This window comes from Cheilinus undulatus, linkage group 11, assembly GCF_018320785.1.
Source record: "Cheilinus undulatus linkage group 11, ASM1832078v1, whole genome shotgun sequence".
Taxonomy (NCBI): domain Eukaryota; kingdom Metazoa; phylum Chordata; class Actinopteri; order Labriformes; family Labridae; genus Cheilinus; species Cheilinus undulatus.
In genome coordinates, this window is record NC_054875.1 from 636,456 (window position 1) to 657,491 (window position 21,036).

Below are 21,036 nucleotides of genomic sequence, written 5' to 3' on the forward strand. Positions count from 1 at the left end.
ACACTACACACACACACACACACACACACACACACACAAACTACACACACATATACAACAAACACACACAAACTACACACACACACACACAAACTACACACACATATACAACAAACACACACAAACTACACACACACACACACAAACTACACACACATATACAACAAACACACACAAACTACACACACACACAAACTACACACACATATACACACAAACACACACAAACTACACACACACACACACACACAAACTACACACACAAATACAAAAAAAACACACAAACAACACACACACACACACAAACAACACACAAAGATAAAACAAACACACACAAAAAACACCCACACACACACACACACACACAAACTACACACACATATACACACAAACACACACAAACTACACACACACACACACACAAACTACACACACATATACAACAAACACACACAAACTACACACACACACACACACAAACTACACACACACACACACACACCCATATACACAAACTACATACACATATACACACAAACACACACAAACTACACACACACCTACACACAAACTACACACACATATACACACAAACACACACAAACTACACACACAAACACACACAAACTACACACACACCTACACACACACATACACACAAACTACACACACATATACACACAAACACACACCAACTACACACACACATACACACAAACTACACACACATATACACACAAACACACACAACCTACACACACACATACACACAAACCACACACACAGAGGCGCTGATCACTGAGCGATAGAATGAGTTCGGAGAAATTTCCTATTTTCATTTGCAGCAAACGAGAAAATGACGGTACGCTGGCGAGCTGAGCAGGAGCCGCTGTTTCACACACATGTCAGAAAGAACATGGCTACCCAAACACACAAACACAAACCCACACAGGGCTGATGTGTGAGAGCGGCGTTAGAGTTTCTCCTTCTTTCATCATCCAATCTGAATGACTGGACGCCTTCCTGAACACGCCAGCAACTGTTGCTGCACCGCCGCACTGCCGAACACCAGACACACACCTAGACCCAGGACCCCGGACCCAGGACCCCAACAGGACCAGGATGCTAACAGACCCAGGACCCCAACAGGACCAGGATGCTAACAGACCCAGGACCCCAACAGGACCAGGATGCTAACAGACCCAGGACCCCAACAGGACCAGGATGCTAACAGACCCAGGACCCCAACAGGACCAGGACGCTAACAGACCCAGGATGCTAACAGATCCACACCTGTGTCCAACAACACAAACATGCTAGCTTAACAGTGGTGTTCAGGGCCTTTTCAGATCTGTAGATCCTTTTTCATGATCTGACTCAGGCATGGGGCAAGAAGCCAGAGTTTCCCTTACTACTAGTTGACTGTCTGCTGTTGGCTACTTTTGGAAAACTGGGTGGAACTGGCATGATGTCATCCTTTAAAACTTATAAACACTCTGTCCTCTGCCTCTGATGACTCCCTAACAGCAGACGCTCCCTAACAGCAGACGCTCCCTAACAGCAGACGCTCCCTAACAGCAGACACTATCTAAAAGCAGACGCTCCTAACAGCAGACGCTCCCTAACAGCAGACGCTCCCTAACAGCAGACGCTCCCTAACAGCAGACACTATCTAAAAGCAGACGCTCCCTAAAAGCAGACGCTCCCTAACAGCAGACGCTCCCTAACAGCAGACGCTCCCTAACAGCAGACACTATCTAAAAGCAGACGCTCCCTAAAAGCAGACGCTCCCTAACAGCAGACGCTCCCTAACGGCAGACATTCCCTAACAGCAGACGCTCCCTAAAAGCAGACGCTCCCTAACAGCAGACGCTCCCTAACAGCAGACGCTCCCTAACAGCAGACGCTCCCTAACAGCAGACACTATCTAAAAGCAGACGCTCCCTAACAGCAGACGCTCCCTAACAGCAGACGCTCCCTAACAGCAGACACTATCTAAAAGCAGGCGCTCCTAACAGCAGACGCTCCTAACAGCAGACACTATCTAAAGCAGACGCTCCTAACAGCAGGCGGCTTCCTAACAGCAGACACTCCCTAACAGCAGGCGGCTCCCTAACAGCAGGACGCTCCTAACAGCAGACACTATCTAAAGCAGGCGCTCCCTAACAGCAGGCGGCTCCTAACAGCAGGCGCTCCCTAACAGCAGGCGCTCCTAACAGCAGACGCTCCCTAACAGCAGACTCTACCTAACAGCAGACGCTCCCTAACAGCAGACGCTCCCTAACAGCAGACGCTCCCTAACAGAAGACGCTCCCTAACAGCAGACACTATCTAAAAGCAGACGCTCCCTAAAAGCAGACGCTCCTAACAGCAGACGCTCCTAACAGCAGACGCTCCTAAAAGCAGACGCTCCTAACAGCAGACGCTCCTAACAGCAGACGCTCCTAACAGCAGACGCTCCTAACAGCAGACGCTCCCTAACAGCAGACACTATCTAAAAGCAGACGCTCCCTAACAGCAGACGCTCCCTAACAGCAGACGCTCCCTAACAGCAGACACTATCTAAAAGCAGACGCTCCCTAACAGCAGACGCTCCCTAACAGCAGACACTATCTAAAAGCAGACGCTCCCTAACAGCAGACGCTCCCTAACAGCAGACACTCCCTAACAGCAGACGCTTCCTAACAGCAGACACTCCCTAACAGCAGACGCTCCCTAACAGCAGACGCTCCCTAACAGCAGACGCTCCCTAACAGCAGACGCTCCCTAACAGCAGACACTATCTAACAGCAGACGCTCCCTAACAGCAGACGCTCCCTAACAGCAGACGCTCCCTAACAGCAGACGCTCCCTAACAGCAGACACTATCTAAAAGCAGACGCTCCCTAAAAGCAGACGCTCCCTAACAGCAGACGCTCCCTAACAGCAGACGCTCCCTAACAGCAGACACTCCCTAACAGCAGACGCTCCCTAACAGCAGACGCTCCCTAACAGCAGACGCTCCCTAACAGCAGACACTATCTAAAAGCAGACGCTCCCTAACAGCAGACGCTCCCTAACAGCAGACGCTCCCTAACAGCAGACACTATCTAAAAGCAGACGCTCCCTAACAGCAGACGCTTCCTAACAGCAGACGCTCCCTAACAGCAGACGATCCCTAACAGCAGACACTCCCTAACAGCAGACGCTCCCTAACAGCAGACGATCCCTAACAGCAGACACTCCCTAACAGCAGACGATCCCTAACAGCAGACACTCCCTAACAGCAGACACTCCCTAACAGCAGATGCTCCCTAACAGCAGACGCTCCCTAACAGCAGACACTATCTAAAAGCAGACGCTCCCTAACAGCAGACGCTTCCTAACAGCAGACGCTCCCTAACAGCAGACGATCCCTAACAGCAGACACTCCCTAACAGCAGACACTATCTAACAGCAGACGCTCCCTAACAGCAGACGCTCCCTAACAGCAGACGCTCCCTAACAGCAGACGCTCCCTAACAGCAGACACTATCTAAAAGCAGACGCTCCCTAAAAGCAGACGCTCCCTAACAGCAGACGCTCCCTAACAGCAGACGCTCCCTAACAGCAGACACTCCCTAACAGCAGACGCTCCCTAAAAGCAGACGCTCCCTAACAGCAGACGCTCCCTAACAGCAGACGCTCCCTAACAGCAGACGCTCCCTAACAGCAGACGCTCCCTAACAGCAGACACTATCTAAAAGCAGACGCTCCCTAACAGCAGACGCTCCCTAACAGCAGACACTATCTAAAAGCAGACGCTCCCTAACAGCAGACGCTCCCTAACAGCAGACACTATCTAAAAGCAGACGCTCCCTAACAGCAGACGCTCCCTAACAGCAGACGCTCCCTAACAGCAGACGCTCCCTAACAGCAGACGCTCCCTAACAGCAGACGCTCCCTAACAGCAGACGCTCCCTAACAGCAGACGCTCCCTAACAGCAGACGCTCCCTAACAGCAGATGCTCCCTAACAGCAGACGCTCCCTAACAGCAGACACTATCTAACAGCAGACGCTCCCTAACAGCAGACGCTCCCTAACAGCAGACGCTCCCTAACAGCAGACACTATCTAAAAGCAGACGCTCCCTAAAAGCAGACGCTCCCTAACAGCAGACGCTCCCTAACAGCAGACGCTCCCTAACAGCAGACACTCCCTAACAGCAGACGCTCCCTAAAAGCAGACGCTCCCTAACAGCAGACGCTCCCTAACAGCAGACGCTCCCTAACAGCAGACGCTCCCTAACAGCAGACGCTCCCTAACAGCAGACACTATCTAAAAGCAGACGCTCCCTAACAGCAGACGCTCCCTAACAGCAGACACTATCTAAAAGCAGACGCTCCCTAACAGCAGACGCTCCCTAACAGCAGACACTCCCTAACAGCAGACGCTTCCTAACAGCAGACACTCCCTAACAGCAGACGCTCCCTAACAGCAGACGCTCCCTAACAGCAGATGCTCCCTAACAGCAGACGCTCCCTAACAGCAGACACTATCTAAAAGCAGACGCTCCCTAACAGCAGACACTATCTAAAAGCAGATGCTCCCTAACAGCAGACGCTTCCTAACAGCAGACGCTCCCTAACAGTGGCGAAAGGGCGAGCAGCGTGTGAGCCGACCAACAAATCTGATGAAAACTGATGAAACCCTGGAAGGATGGACTCTGCAGAATACTCAAGTTTCAGCTCTCTGCACCTCCTGCGTGTCAGCCCGGCTCAGAGACGACGTGTTAACATTTAGTCTGAATCACTGTACGCCAAACGGGTTTATCTGACGGCGAGGAGGACGGGTGTGATGTGATGAACACGAGCTGAAGGCAACGTGTGTCTTTATCAGGAATGTTAGAGTCGTGTTTGTGGCCCAGAGTCTGTGGGCTGTTCCTCTGACCCGTCAGTCTCCTCTACACAAACACAAACTCTCACCTCTGATTCCTTTGGACCGAGTGCGAGTCCTCTTGTCGTCGCCCTCCACGCTCATCTGAAACAGAGAAGACCAACGGCTTAGTGAGAACCATCGCTGCAGTCAGATCAGCTAAAGAATCATCAGGACCTCTCTTCTCACTCTTAGAAAACAAGATGACTGTTTACAATGAAAACATCAGAGGAGATGGCCTGGACTGTAAGGGCCACCGTAGTTTTTCTGCTGTCTGTGATGATGATGATGATGCTGATGATGGGTAAGAGGAAGAGCGAGAGAGAGAGACAGAGTTCTCAGGTTAAAAGTGAACTTTTGTTCTCCGTGCTCGAGCACGACTGCTGAATAAAAGCATGAAGACTAAAGTGAAACTGGGACGCTGGTGGCATGGAGGTCCCTCTTGTTCCGTGGCGCCCCAGTCCAAGGCCGGCGCCGGTCTGTGGTGTGTGCTCCTCCCCCTCCTCCCCGTGCACCTGAATGCTCCCCATGATTGTACGCTGTGCAGAGGAAACAGTGAGGCCGCGGCCCCTGAACGCAGCACGGCCAACAATCATAAGTGAATATAATAACACAAATCAACCAGAGGACGGCTAAAACGCCGCCGTAATAACCCTTTTAACCATGAGGGAGAGAGAGAGAGGGCGAGCGAGGCTTTTAAGCCACAAAGGAGCAGGTGTTAACCCTACACAGGCTGGCCACGCCCCCCTCGCTTCTGATGCTTTTTAGACACAATGGAGCCATTAGCTTTGATTACTGGACTCTGGTTTTTACATGCCCCAACAATATACAGTACCCACCCCCATTTAACCCCGGCTCTCAGCAGCTTTGTTGCATCTCTGGTGAAGTTGGCGGTGGCCCAGCGGGGCCGGGACACACGGGCCTGTTTGTGAGCATCCCTGGCAGACGCCGTTTCCTGCGAGTAGACGAGTGAATGAAAGGATGAGAGAGAGCCCGGAGGATGAGAGCGAGGAGGATGAAGAACGCCGTTGTCACTGTTGTTAGGGACGTTTTATATTCATTCATTCACTCGGTGGAGTGGCGAGTGTCCGGAGGTACAGGTGCAGGAACAAGCACCGCCCATCTGAAGCGTGGTCCCCTCCTCTCTCTCTCTTAGGGCCGAGAGATCAAGACCAAACGTGTCTTTATTCTAAGCTGACGGCCAAACACGTGTCCATAAATAATAAATAAATATCCATAAATATCCAGATATTTATTTATTTAAAGAGATATTATATACTAGAAATTATTCTAGTAAAATCAAACAAACTTCTTAGAAAGTCCTGGACTATTATTAATAATATCACTATTATTATTATTATTATCATTATTATTATCACTATTATTATTATTATTATTATTACTATTATTATTATTATTATTATTACTACTAATATTATTATTATTATTATTATTATTATTATTATTATTATCATTGTTATTATTATCATTGTTATTATTATTAATATTATTATTACCATTATTATAACTACTATTATTATTATTATTAATATTATTATTACCATTATTATAACTACTACTATTATTATTATTATGATTATTATTATTATTATTATTATTATTATTATAAATTATTATTATTATTACTATTATTGTAAATTATTATTATTATTATTATTATTATTATTATTATTATTATAACTATTATTATTATCATTATAAATTATTATTATTATTATTATTATTATTATTATTATTATTATTGTTATTATTATTATTATGATCATTATTAATATTATTACTACCATTATTATAACTACTACTATTATTATTATTATTATTATCATTACTATTATTATTATTATTACTACTAATATTATTATTATTGTTGTTATTATTATTATTGTTGTTGTTGTTGTTATTATCATTATTATTATTATTATTATTATTATTACTATTATTATTATTATTACTACTAATATTATTATTATTGTTGTTATTATTATCATTATTATTATTAATATTATATTAACATTATTATAACTACTATTATTATTATTATTATTATTATTATTATAACTATTATTATTACTATTATTATAATTGCTATTTTTATTATTATTATTATTATTATTATTATTACTATTATTATTATTACTATTATTACTACTAATATTATTATTATTATTATTATTATTATTATTGTTATTATTATCATTATTATTATTATTAATATTATTATTATTATTATTACTATTATTATTATTATTACTACTAATATTATTATTATTGTTGTTATTATTATCATTATTATTATTATTAATATTATTATTACCATTATTATAACTACTATTATTATTATTATCATTAGATTTTTTTTATCATTATTATCACTATCATCACTTTGAAGGTGATGTCATAAAGCCCCCCCCCCCCCCCCTTTTTCAGGACGAATCCTGACCCACTTGAAACAGCTCTGAGGCCCACTTTTGGGTCCCGACCCACCAGTTGGTCTACTTCTAAGTAAAAGCCTGTTATCAGAGAGTAGGTAACCAACAGGTGAGAGAGCATGAGGCTCTGAGAGTGAACCTGATCATCAATGATCAATAATCAGATCTCAGAGTCTGTAGACCATCGTCAGGCCTGACTCGTCATTCATAGAGCTACAGCAGAGCGGCGTGGGGCTGAAGGGGCGGTCGACTCGTGTGAGTGGAGAGTTTCTGTTCTCGTTGTTGAGCTCAGAGTGCGTCCTCTGCTCGGCTCTGTTCACTTGTTGGAGAAGAAGAAAGTCAAGAACAGAACGCCGTCTTTTCTGAACGCTCGTCAGACACAGCGGATGTTAGCGTGAGCAGAATTAGACCTCCACCAGCCTTAGGACAGGGTTTTGGTTTAGATATGGGTTTTCGTCAGTTATGACCCACGGATCCACCTCTGTGGCTGTCACAGTCCTCTAACAGGTCCTCTAAGAGGGCTCTCACAACAGAGCTGTCCCATCACAGCAACCCACCCCAATCCCTCAGGGCCTCTCTGCTCCAGGTCTGGCTGACCCAGGATTCTCCATCTACAAACTGCACTGATAAAGACTTTAATCTCAGAATCCTGACCTTAATCTCAGAATCCTGACTTTAATCTCATAAATCCTGACTCTAATCTCAGAAGTCTGACTTTAATCTCAGATCCCTGACTTTAATCTCAGAAGTCTGACTTTAATCTCAGATCCCTGACTTTAATCTCAGAAGTCTGACTGTAATCTCATAAATCCTGACTCTAATCTCAGAAGTCTGACTTTAATCTCATAAATCCTGACTCTAATCTCAGAAGTCTGACTTTAATCTCATAAATCCTGACTCTAATCTCAGAAGTCTGACTTTAATCTCATCAATCTGACTTTAATCTCAGAAGTCTGACTTTAATCTCATCAATCTGACTTTAATCTCAGAAGTCTGACTTTAATCTCATCAATCTGACTTTAATCTCAGAAGTCTGACTTTAATCTCATCAATCTGACTTTAATCTCAGAAGTCTGACTTTAATCTCATCAATCTGACTTTAATCTCATCAATCTGACTTTAATCTCAGAAGTCTGACTTTAATCTCATCAATCTGACTTTAATCTCAGAATGTTGGTGTTAATGAATCAGCCAATACCATTGTTTATCCAGCTTTAACAGCTGAGTGTTTGCCCTTCCTTCCTCCTCTCCAGCTCCGCCCTGTTGTCCAAATATGGTCACTTCTAGTTCCTGAAAACAAACCATTATGGCTGCAGGTTTAAGCTCTGGTCTAAGCAGGCAGCGTTGGTCTTTTCTCCTCTCCCTTCTTCATCCTCCTTACGCTGACAGTCGTCTGATGAATCAAACCTGGGCTGAAAAGGGCCCCTGTTGCTTTCATGTTGGCGTAACCATGGCTACGCACATTTAAATAGGTAAGCACATCCGCGTTTCTCTTTCTGTCCTTCTTCTCAGTTCCAGCTCATTAAATGTGTATGAACACAGAGTCACAGGATCCAGATCACCTGGTTTATGAAGGCTCTGAGAGGAAGCACGCTCTCTACCTGCTCCTCCTTAATTCTAGGGGGGGTGTAGGTATTCTAGAAACATCTCTGAGGAGGAGGTGGGGGGGCGTGTCCGCGGTGTGTCGGGGTCTAACTGGCATGAAATGTGGCGGAGCAGCAGAAGAAGGAAGACAGCGTTCAGCCCTACAGGCGGCGTCCTACATTATCAATTATGAGGCCCTTTGTGTGTGTGTGTGTGTGTGTGTGTGGGGTTGACAGCATCGAAATGTCGTCCGGGGGGCGGTGACTTCCTAGAGAAGGTCACCCTCCTTCCCCTGGTGCACATAAACGACCCTTTTATTCATCCTCAGGTTTACAGGATGGGGGGGGGGCATTCCAAACACATACCTGCAGCGGCCAATCAGAGGCTGCTGAGCTCCCTCCACCACGCCATGCAGCCTCTATATTGGATGAGAGCGTGGTGAGGGCATCCACACTTTCACTTAAATAATTCACAGCAGGCGGGGCGGGGGAGGGGAGGGGGGAGGTGGGGGGAGGGGAGACGGTGTGTTTCTTTACATGCAGAGAGTCAGAGCATGTGTGAGAGAACGTCATGTGACACATCTGAGCGTGTGTGATGACCATGGACAGAGACAATATCTGATTGGTTTCTTTACTCTCTTTATGAACCTGTAGCCATGTTAGTTTATTCACAGGAACCAGAAGTGACCATATTTGGACAACAAGGTGGAGCTGGAGAGTTATTGCAGCTAAACTACCAATGGCTTGAACCCATTCATTAACAGCTAACGAGCTTTTCAATCATCATCATCCCTGAGATTCTAATTCAGCATAACTTCATAGGTGGAACAGGCTAACTAAACTCTAAACTCAACTAAAAACCTCAGATTATCTTTATAGGTTAAAAAAAAACTCAGATTATCTTTATAGGTTAAAAAAAAACTCAGATTATCTTTATAGGTTAAAAAAAACTCAGATTAACTTTATAGATTAAAAAAAAAAACACAGATTAACTTTATAGATTAAAAAAAAAAACACAGATTAACTTTATAGATGAAAAAACTCAGATTATCTTTAAAGGTTAAAAAAAACCTCAGATTAACTTTATAGGTTAAAAAAAAACTCAGATTATCTTTATAGGTTAAAAAAAACCTCAGATTATCTTTATAGGTTAAAAAAAAACTCAGATTATCTTTATAGGTTAAAAAAAACCTCAGATTATCTTTATAGGTTAAAAAAAAACTCAGATTATCTTTATAGGTTAAAAAAAACCTCAGATTAACTTTATAGGTTAAAAAAAAACTCAGATTAATTTTATAGATTAAAAAAAAAACACAGATTAACTTTATAGATGAAAAAACTCAGATTATCTTTAAAGGTTAAAAAAAACCTCAGATTAACTTTATAGGTTAAAAAAAAACTCAGATTAACTTTATAGATTAAAAAAAACTCAGATTATCTTTATAGATTAAAAAAAAACTCAGATTAACTTTATAGATTAAAAAAAACTCAGATTATCTTTATAGATAAGAAAAACTCAGATTATCTTTATAGATAAAAAAAAAACTCAGATTATCTTTATAGATAAAAAAAACTCAGATTATCTTTATAGATTAAAAAAACTCAGATTATCTTTATAGATTAAAAAAAACTCAGATTATCTTTATAGATAAGAAAAACTCAGATTATCTTTATAGATAAAAAAAACTCAGATTATCTTTATAGATAAAAAAACTCAGATTATCTTTATAGATTAAAAAAAACTCAGATTATCTTTATAGATGAAAAAAAACTCAGATTATCTTTATAGATTAAAAAAACTCAGATTATCTTTATAGATTAAAAAAAACTCAGATTATCTTTATAGATGAAAAAAAACTCAGATTATCTTTATAGATTAAAAAAACTCAGATTATCTTTATAGATTAAAAAAAACTCAGATTATCTTTATAGATAAAAAAAACTCAGATTATCTTTATAGATTAAAAAAAACTCAGATTATCTTTATAGATAAGAAAAACTCAGATTATCTTTATAGATAAAAAAAACTCAGATTATCTTTATAGATAAAAAAACTCAGATTATCTTTATAGATTAAAAAAAACTCAGATTATCTTTATAGATGAAAAAAAACTCAGATTAACTTTATAGATAAAAAAACTCAGATTATCTTTATAGATAAAAAAAACTCAGATTATCTTTATAGATTAAAAAAAACTCAGATTATCTTTATAGATGAAAAAAACTCAGATTATCTTTATAGATGAAAAAAAACTCAGATTAACTTTATAGATAAAAAAAACTCAGATTATCTTTATAGATAAAAAAAACTCAGATTATCTTTATAGATTAAAAAAAACTCAGATTATCTTTATAGATGAAAAAAAACACAGATTAACTTTATAGATGAAAAAACTCAGATTATCTTTATGGATTAAAAAAAACTCAGATTATCTTTATAGATAAAAAAAAACTCAGATTATCTTTATAGATGAAAAAAAACTCAGATTATCTTTATAGATAAAAAAAACTCAGATTATCTTTATAGATAAAAAAAACTCAGATTAACTTTATAGATAAAAAAAACTCAGATTATCTTTATAGATAAAAAAAACTCAGATTATCTTTATAGATTAAAAAAAACTCAGATTATCTTTATAGATGAAAAAAAACACAGATTAACTTTATAGATGAAAAACTCAGATTATCTTTATAGATTAAAAAAAACTCAGATTATCTTTATAGATAAAAAAACTCAGATTATCTTTATAGATAAAAAAAAACTCAGATTATCTTTATAGATTAAAAAAACTCAGATTATCTTTATAGATAAAAAAAAAACTCAGATTATCTTTATAGATTAAAAAAACTCAGATTATCTTTATAGATTAAAAAAAACTCAGATTATCTTTATAGGTTAAAAAAAACTCAGATTAACTTTATAGGTTAAAAAAAAAACTCAGATTATCTTTATAGATAAAAAAACTCAGATTATCTTTATAGATAAAAAAAACTCAGATTATCTTTATAGATGAAAAAAACTCAGATTAACTTTATAGATTAAAAAAACTCAGATTATCTTTATAGATAAAAAAAAACTCAGATTATCTTTATAGATGAAAAAAACTCAGATTAACTTTATAGATTAAAAAAAAAACTCAGATTATCTTTATATATGAAAAAAACTCAGATTATCTTTATAGATTAAAAAAATTTAGATTATCTTTAAAGAGATGAAATTATGTCCTATGAGAAGGCAGATTACAGCCTCTGAAAAACAACCAAGACAGGCCCATTTTCTGTAAAACTAAGAATCCTGAGATTAAAGTCAAAATTATAAGATTAAATTCAGAATTAGGAGATTAAAGTCAGAGTTAGGAGATTAAAGTTGGCATTAATCTGATTTTAACAGCTGAGTAGAATTGATTCTTATCCTGTCTTGTAGTGGAGCAGAGAAATGAATCTCTATGGGGCATGACTCACTACAGACACAGCCTCTAGTGGACATCAGAGGAACTGCATGCTTAGTCTAAACGTTGGGACTGGAAGTACTGTAGGAGGTTTTCATCGTTCCCAGTGGATCCAGGTTTTCTCTCACCTGCTACAGGTGAACAAAGAGAAACAAGAAGTTATTTTTTGGGGGGGGGGGCTCCTCCTGACATGATAAAGTGTTTGAAACCTCCCCCTCCTCCCCCTCTCTCCCCCACAGCAGCAGAAATCAAACCAGATCAATAAAAGTCATCTCTTCAGATGAACCCAGGCCGGTGGGGGGGGTTAAAACTTCCTTTACTGTGCCCAGGGGAGAACTGCCCCACCCCCCGTCCCCCGCCCCTCTCTGTGGAGCGGTGACGCAGGAGAAGAGGAGCAGATGTGTTCAGGACGGAGAAACGACTGAAGTTTGAGAAGAAGAAGAAAGAGGCGGGACGGAGCGCAGAGAGAGACGGCGAGCGTTCTATAGACGACCATCACGGACAGGAAACGCGGCTCAAGGTCGTGGATGAGTTCCTGTTTTATTGTTTCTGCACAAAAAGCACGGCGGCGAGTGAAGTCAGCAGCAGGAAGCGCTGAGCAGGGCCGTGCTGATCCGAGCCGTGCTGAGCTTAACTAAAGCCAGGGTGGGCGGGGCGGAGTGTGGCGCTGGATGTGCTGCTGGGTTCCCTTCTCCTCCCCTCGCCGCTCTCTCCGCTGACTTAGGGATCGGGGGGAGAATCAAGTTAAAGGGGGACGGGAGGGGGCGGGGCTGCAGCTCTCTCTGCAGCTGTCACTCACCATGATTGGTCGGCGGCTCTGCAGTCTCTGGGAGGCCTGACAGCGGCTGCTGGTCCTCTCGCCTCGTGTCCACCGCTGGTTCACCAGCTCGCCACGGAACTCATTTTCTGCACAGAGGAGGGGAGGAGGCGGGGGGGGGGGGGGAGAAAAACACAGTTGTCATAGAAATCAACAGCATCAGCACCAGAGGACAGCAGCGTTTGGAGAGGGCGGGGCTACAAGGGAAGGTCAGGGCACTGGAGCGTACGGCGCTGCTTTATTAACTAAAGGAGCTCACACAGGCATGGCTGAGGGCCCCAGCTGGGGCCCCTGTCAGCCCGCTATTAGAATCAATCAAATCTGCGCATTTTTATCAAGCTCTTCAGGGTATGAGCGCATGAGTACGGCGGTGATGGGGGGATGGGCGGGGCTAAGGGAGGTGGGGGTGCAGAATGCTCCGTAAATAATGAATCAGACATAAATCAGTCTTTTCAGCCCTGCTCCCTTTTTTCATCAAGGTAAGAGCTCTTCATCCTCCTCCTCCTCAGATCCGTTTTTTATGATCTTATCCTCACCACCCACGCCAAGAAACAGGAAGTTCACAGCAGATGAGGAACTTTTCTCAGGAACTAAGAACCTTTATTAGGACTGATCTCCTTTAGGGATGCAGTGATGCTCCTTCAGAAACTCTTCAGAAACCTCCACTCCTCTCTACATCCTGATGCTGCAGGGTCTACATTCATTCGTCTACACTCAGAACCAAGAGAACACAGAATCGTAGATCTGAGGAAGGCCACAGAAACATTTCTGCTGCTCCGAAGGTTCCCCAGAGAACAGTGGCCTCCAGAATTCTCATATGGAGAAGTCTGGACCAACCAGGACTCTTCTAGAGCTGGTCACCATCGGGGGAGAAGGACCTTAGTGAGAGAGGAGACCAGGAACCTGATGGTCCCTCTGACTGAGCTCCAGAGATCCTGGAGGAGATGGGACAAAGTTCTAGAAGGAGAACCATCACTGCAGCTTTATTATCAGTCATGAATCTGCTCTGATGCTGCTGGTGGTTGTTCTGGGACCCCCCTGTCCTTCCTGGCCTCCATAGGGAGCATTAAGAGCAGGCATGAGTGACAACAGGACGATTCAGTCAGAAGAATAAAGGAGGAGCTGGGGTGGAGGAGGGGTATAAAGAGCAGCCAGGCTGGGGGAGTTTTCAGCTGAGATCAGCTGATCTTAGTCATATGCAAGCCCGCCTGAACTAAGGCTATGTGTTTGGGCCTCATTCAGGACTCAGGATAGTGTGTGGGTCCCTGGACCAGCACCTAGACCTGATGGGACAGTCTCAGGGTTATTATACTGGCAGAAGTGTTCAGATCTGCTCAGACTAATATACCAGTGATTTCATGCATCTCTAATCTCCATCCAAGGAACCAGGGTCAAATTTCCCAAAGGTCAAGGAACTCTGGGGGCGGGGCATGCACATGAGGCTGCAGGAGCTGACAGGTCCAGCAATGCTGCTGTTTATTACACCTGCTGTGTTTAAAGAAATAAAGAAATATTACACTGATAATATCGCACATCCCTGATGAGTGAAAGTTCTGTTTCTGGAATACTATCAGAGCGGTCTGGACCTGTTGAGGAGACCGCATCCATGATGGGTAACAGTAGACGTGTAGAGGACTGTAACGCCGTCTAAAGGTGGACTCGTCTTGGCTGCAGACTCTCTGCTGTCTTTCTGATCTTCCCTCTAGTCTTCTCTTGTTTCTCCGTACATCACTGACCCTTAGATCACTGACATGCAGACAGCCGTGTGCCACAGGAACCATCTAGGCCCTCATAGAGAGGATCTAGTAACAAACACTTTCTGTTACATAGCGTGCAGCTTTCTATCTAAAACCCCGAGCATCTCCATCTCTGCACTGCTCTGCTGAAATCTGACTCTGTCAGATAAATATAAACACAGGTACCCTCTAACTTTCACCTCCATGGACGCTGTGTAGCAGAGCGCCATGAAACAGGAAGTAACCTTGAATTTACAATAACTCTCTGTCTGTCCGTCCTCAGGGAAAAAAAACTCAGCTTCAGCTCAGCTCGCCCAAAGTCAATCAAAGCTGCAACAATGTTGAGCCAAAAACCAGGAAGTAAACACTGAAAATCAAGGAAGACGTTTCGTTAGTACCAAACGATGACGAATGGTCTCAACGTTGAAGAACCTGCAGCATGAAAACGTCTCTGCTCTTCAACGTGTTCCTTCATGACAAAGGACCACGACTCTGGAGGATTTCCCTCAGCTCAGTGAGAAACGCTGCTCCCTCGTCAACATCAGCATGAGAACTCATTCACACCAACAACTATCCCCCTCGCTCCTCGCCAGCTCCACCCCCTTTTGCAAGAGTCGCCAACTATAGCTTATTATTACTAGAGTTTAGAAACATTCCATCCTTGTCTTTGAAGATGATGTCATACTCTAAATTCAAGAAACATTCCATCCTTGCCTTTGAAGATGATGTCACACTCTAAATTCAAAAAACATCCCATCCTTGCCTTTGAAGATGATGTCATCCTCTCAAGTCAAGAAACATTCCATCCTTGCCTTTGAAGATGATGTCATACTCTAAAGTCTAGAAACATTCCATCCTTGCCTTTGAACATGATGTCATACTCTAAAGTCTAGAAACATTCCATCCTTGCCTTTGAAGATGATGTCATACACTAAAGTCTAGAAACATCCCATCCTTGCCTTTGAAGATGATGTCATCCTCTCAAGTCAAGAAACATTCCATCCTTGCCTTTGAAGATGATGTCATACTCTAAAGTCTAGAAACATTCCAGCCTTGCCTTTGAAGAGGATGTCATACTCTAAAGTCTAGAAACATTCCATCCTTGCCTTTGAAGATGATGTCATACTCTAAAGTCTAGAAACATTCCAGCCTTGCCTTTGAAGATGACAAACTCTAAAGTCTAGAAACATTCCATCCTTGCCTTTGAAGATGATGTCACACTCTTAATTCAAAAAACATCCCATCCTTGCCTTTGAAGATGATGTCATCCTCTCAAGTCAAGAAACTTTCCATCCTTGCCTTTGAAGATGATGTCATACTCTAAAGTCTAGAAACATTCCATCCTTGCCTTTGAAGATGATGTCATACTCTAAAGTCTAGAAACATTCCAGCCTTGCCTTTGAAGATGATGTCATACTCTAAATTCAAGAAACATTCCATCCTTGCCTTTGAAGATGATGTCACACTCTAAATTCTAAAAACATTCCATCCTTGCCTTTGAAGATGATGTCATCCTCTCAAGTCAAGAAACATTCCATCCTTGTCTTTGAAGATGATGTCATACTCTAAATTCAAGAAACATTCCATCCTTGCCTTTGAAGATGATGTCACACTCTTAATTCAAAAAACATCCCATCCTTGCCTTTGAAGATGATGTCATCCTCTCAAGTCAAGAAACATTCCATCCTTGCCTTTGAAGATGATGTCATACTCTAAAGTCTAGAAACATTCCAGCCTTGCCTTTGAAGAGGATGTCATACTCTAAAGTCTAGAAACATTCCATCCTTGCCTTTGAAGATGATGTCATACTCTAAAGTCTAGAAACATTCCAGCCTTGCCTTTGAAGATGACAAACTCTAAAGTCTAGAAACATTCCATCCTTGCCTTTGAAGATGATGTCACACTCTTAATTCAAAAAACATCCCATCCTTGCCTTTGAAGATGATGTCATCCTCTCAAGTCAAGAAACTTTCCATCCTTGCCTTTGAAGATGATGTCATACTCTAAAGTCTAGAAACATTCCATCCTTGCCTTTGAAGATGATGTCATACTCTAAAGTCTAGAAACATTCCAGCCTTGCCTTTGAAGATGATGTCATACTCTAAATTCAAGAAACATTCCATCCTTGCCTTTGAAGATGATGTCACACTCTAAATTCTAAAAACATTCCATCCTTGCCTTTGAAGATGATGTCATCCTCTCAAGTCAAGAAACATTCCATCCTTGTCTTTGAAGATGATGTCATACTCTAAATTCAAGAAACATTCCATCCTTGCCTTTGAAGATGATGTCACACTCTTAATTCAAAAAACATCCCATCCTTGCCTTTGAAGATGATGTCATCCTCTCAAGTCAAGAAACTTTCCATCCTTGCCTTTGAAGATGATGTCATACTCTAAAGTCTAGAAACATTCCATCCTTGCCTTTGAAGATGATGTCATACTCTAAAGTCTAGAAACATTCCATCCTTGCCTTTGAAGATGATGTCATACTCTAAATTCAAGAAACATTCCATCCTTGCCTTTGAAGATGATGTCACACTCTAAATTCTAAAAACATTCCATCCTTGCCTTTGAAGATGATGTCATCCTCTCAAGTCAAGAAACATTCCATCCTTGCCTTTGAAGATGATGTCATACTCTAAAGTCTAGAAACATTCCAGCCTTGCCTTTGAAGATGATGTCATACTCTAAAGTCTAGAAACATTCCATCCTTGCCTTTGAAGATGACAAACTCTAAAGTCTAGAAACATTCCATCCTTGCCTTTGAAGATGATGTCATACTCTAAAGTCTAGAAACATCCCATCCTTGCCTTTGAAAATGATGTCATACTCTAAAGTATAGAAACATTCCATCCTTGCCTTTGAAGATGCTGTCATACTCTAAATTTAAGAAACATTCCATTCTTGCCTTTGAAGATGATGTCATCCTCTAAATTCAAGAAACATTCCATCCTTGCCTTTGAAGATGATGTCATACTCTAAATTCTAAAAACATCCCATCCTTGCCTTTGAAGATGATGTCATCCTCTCAAGTCAAGAAACATTCCATCCTTGCCTTTGAAGATGATGTCATCCTCTAAATTCAAGAAACATTCCATCCTTGCCTTTGAACATGATGTCACACTCTAAATTAAAAAAACATCCCACACTTGCCTTTGAAGATGATGTCATCCTCTCAAGTCAAGAAACATTCCATCCTTGCCTTTGAAGATGATGTCATACTCTAAAGTCTAGAAACATTCCAGCCTTGCCTTTGAAGATGATGTCATACTCTAAAGTCTAGAAACATTCCATCCTTGCCTTTGAAGATGATGTCACACTCTTAATTCAAAAAACATCCCATCCTTGCCTTTGAAGATGATGTCATCCTCTCAAGTCAAGAAACATTCCATCCTTGCCTTTGAAGATGATGTCATACTCTAAAGTCTAGAAACATTCCAGCCTTGCCTTTGAAGATGATGTCATACTCTAAAGTCTAGAAACATTCCAGCCTTGCCTTTGAAGATGATGTCATACTGTAAAGTCTAGAAACATTCCAGCCTTGCCTTTGAAGATGATGTCATACTCTAAAGTCTAGAAACATTCCATCCTTGCCTTTGAAGATGATGTCACACTCTTAATTCAAAAAACATCCCATCCTTGCCTTTGAAGATGATGTCATCCTCTCAAGTCAAGAAACATTCCATCCTTGCCTTTGAAGATGATGTCATACTCTAAAGTCTAGAAACATTCCATCCTTGCCTTTGAAAATGATGTCATACTCTAAATTTAAGAAACATCCCATCCTTGCCTTTGAAGATGATGTCATACTCTAAAGTCAAGAAACATTCCATCCTTGCCTTTGAAGATGCTGTCATCCTCTAAGTCAAGAACTATTCCATCCTTGCCTTTGAAGATGCTGTCATATTTTAAAGTCAAGAAACATTCCATCCTTGCCTTCTGCATGCATACTGGTACCATACCTGGACTGTGTTTTAACTGCGTGTAAACGTACTGATTCTAGTCACGCTGACTCCATACCTGGACTGTGTTTTAACTGCGTGTAAACGTACTGATTCCAGTCACGCTGACTCCATACCTGGACTGTGTTTTAACTGCGTGTAAACGTACTGATTCTAGTCACGCTGACTCCATACCTGGACTGTGTTTTAACTGTGTGTAAACGTACTGATTCTAGTCACGCTGACTCCATACCTGGACTGTGTTTTAACTGCGTGTAAACGTACTGATTCTAGTCACGCTGACTCCATACCTGGACTGTGTTTTAACTGCGTGTAAACGTACTGATTCCAGTCACGCTGACTCCATACCTGGACTGTGTTTTAACTGCGTGTAAACGTACTGATTCTAGTCACGCTGACTCCATACCTGGACTGTGTTTTAACTGCGTGTAAACGTACTGATTCCATTCACGCTGACTCCATACCTGGACTGTGTTTTAACTGCGTGTAAACGTACTGATTCCAGTCACGCTGACTCCATACCTGGACTGTGTTTTAACTGCGTGTAAACGTACTGATTCCAGTCACGCTGACTCCATACCTGGACTGTGTTTTAACTGCGTGTAAACGTACTGATTCTAGTCGCGCTGACTCCATACCTGGACTGTGTTTTAACTGCGTGTAAACGTACTGATTCCAGTTGTTTATCTCTCTTTTTTCCATCCCTCTTTCTCCTTGCTTTAAAGAAACAGTTATTTTCTGCACTTCCTGTCCTGTGCATTAACCTGCAGAGCTGCAGAGTGCACGCTCGGAGCAGCACCAATCAGAGAGCAAACACTGAGAAAACAAAAGACTGAGCGTGTATGTGTGGGTCCTGAAACACCCCCCCCCACTTCGCCCATTACATGCAAACCTGGCCAAAGCTCAGCCAGCACTCTGTAAAATGCTTGTTTATCAACTTTCACTCCCCGCTCTGAGGAGAAGTGATGAGAGCAGCAGTCCTGTTAGTCTGCATCTCCGTCTCTGTCTCTCTCTCTGTCGTCTGACTCCTCACTTCTCTCCGTTTCCTTCGTTTACAGCGAGCAGAGCAGGACGGGGGCCGAGCAGCTCTCCTTAAATGCCAAATATAAAACCGGACTCTGAGCCGGAGGCCGTGTGTCAGCATCCCTGCTCACTTTAAAAACATCCTCACAACCTGCAGCAGACATCTGCTGTTTCACCCGATATTCTTTATGCTGCGCTACCCCCCCCCCACACACACACACTTAAATAAAGCAGCTTAACTGAACTTACAGCCCAAATCTTTTTTGCATGAAGAAACAAGCACTCATTCATCCCAGTCTTAGCTCATATCTGGCTTTTCTGTCTACCACCCTACTATAACACACCTATCAGGAGCCTTGGACTGTCAGCATCATCTAGAGTCACTGCAGCGCTGCAAACATCAGATTGGTTTGCCTAAAGAGGAGCAGGGATTTATGAAGGATCATTAAGCTTTATCATGCATGTTTCTATTTACTGCAGCATGGACCAACACTCGTCTCCTCCATGTTTAACCAGCACCCCGCCCACACTGCAGAAACAATATTCAATAAGACACAGAGTGAAACAGCGTCATCAGGGAGGGCCGAGGGTTCAAACCAGAGAAAAAGTGGCGGAATGCTCCTTTTTTCTGCTGTTTTATGTGAAACTTGAACATCTGGATCATCTGCAGATTTAAAAAAAGAAACGTGCTTGAAACCTCGCTCCCCGTCTTTGATCGCTCTCAGCCTCCTGAAAGACCGGCTCGTTATTTTACAGGAAAATTGGAGGAGTAGGAGACAATTAGCCGTTCACTGGGGAGGTTTGGTTCAGCGGGGGGGGGGGGGGATGGATTAAAAAGAGAGTATTCAACCGTCAGGAGGTGGCATTTTTATCAAAGAAATGCTCAGATTTTCTTTGTCTTCTCCTAAATACAACATTCTTTTCCACATATCTCATTATTATCTGCTGTGGACTTTAATGATTCTGAAGTTTAGAAACCTAAACCTGATCCTGGATCTGGATCAGCAAACATGGAACAGGAGACCCGAGACACGTAAGACTGAACCGTTAAAGGGTTCAGGGTTAAAACCAGTCATGATCGCTTTACAATCCAAACAGTCTTCCCAGCATGCCTTTGGGCA

General features: G+C 41.9%; 1 protein-coding gene across 1 annotated transcript in view; it reads right to left on the reverse strand.

The window, feature by feature from the left end:
- myt1b (myelin transcription factor 1b) overlaps window positions 1–21,036 on the reverse strand; it is a 253,763-nt gene that overhangs the window by 50,039 nt on the left and 182,688 nt on the right. The window contains 2 exon segments of the mRNA XM_041798549.1: window positions 4,944–4,998; window positions 13,175–13,281. Coding sequence (XP_041654483.1) covers window positions 4,944–4,998; window positions 13,175–13,281 — 162 coding nt within the window.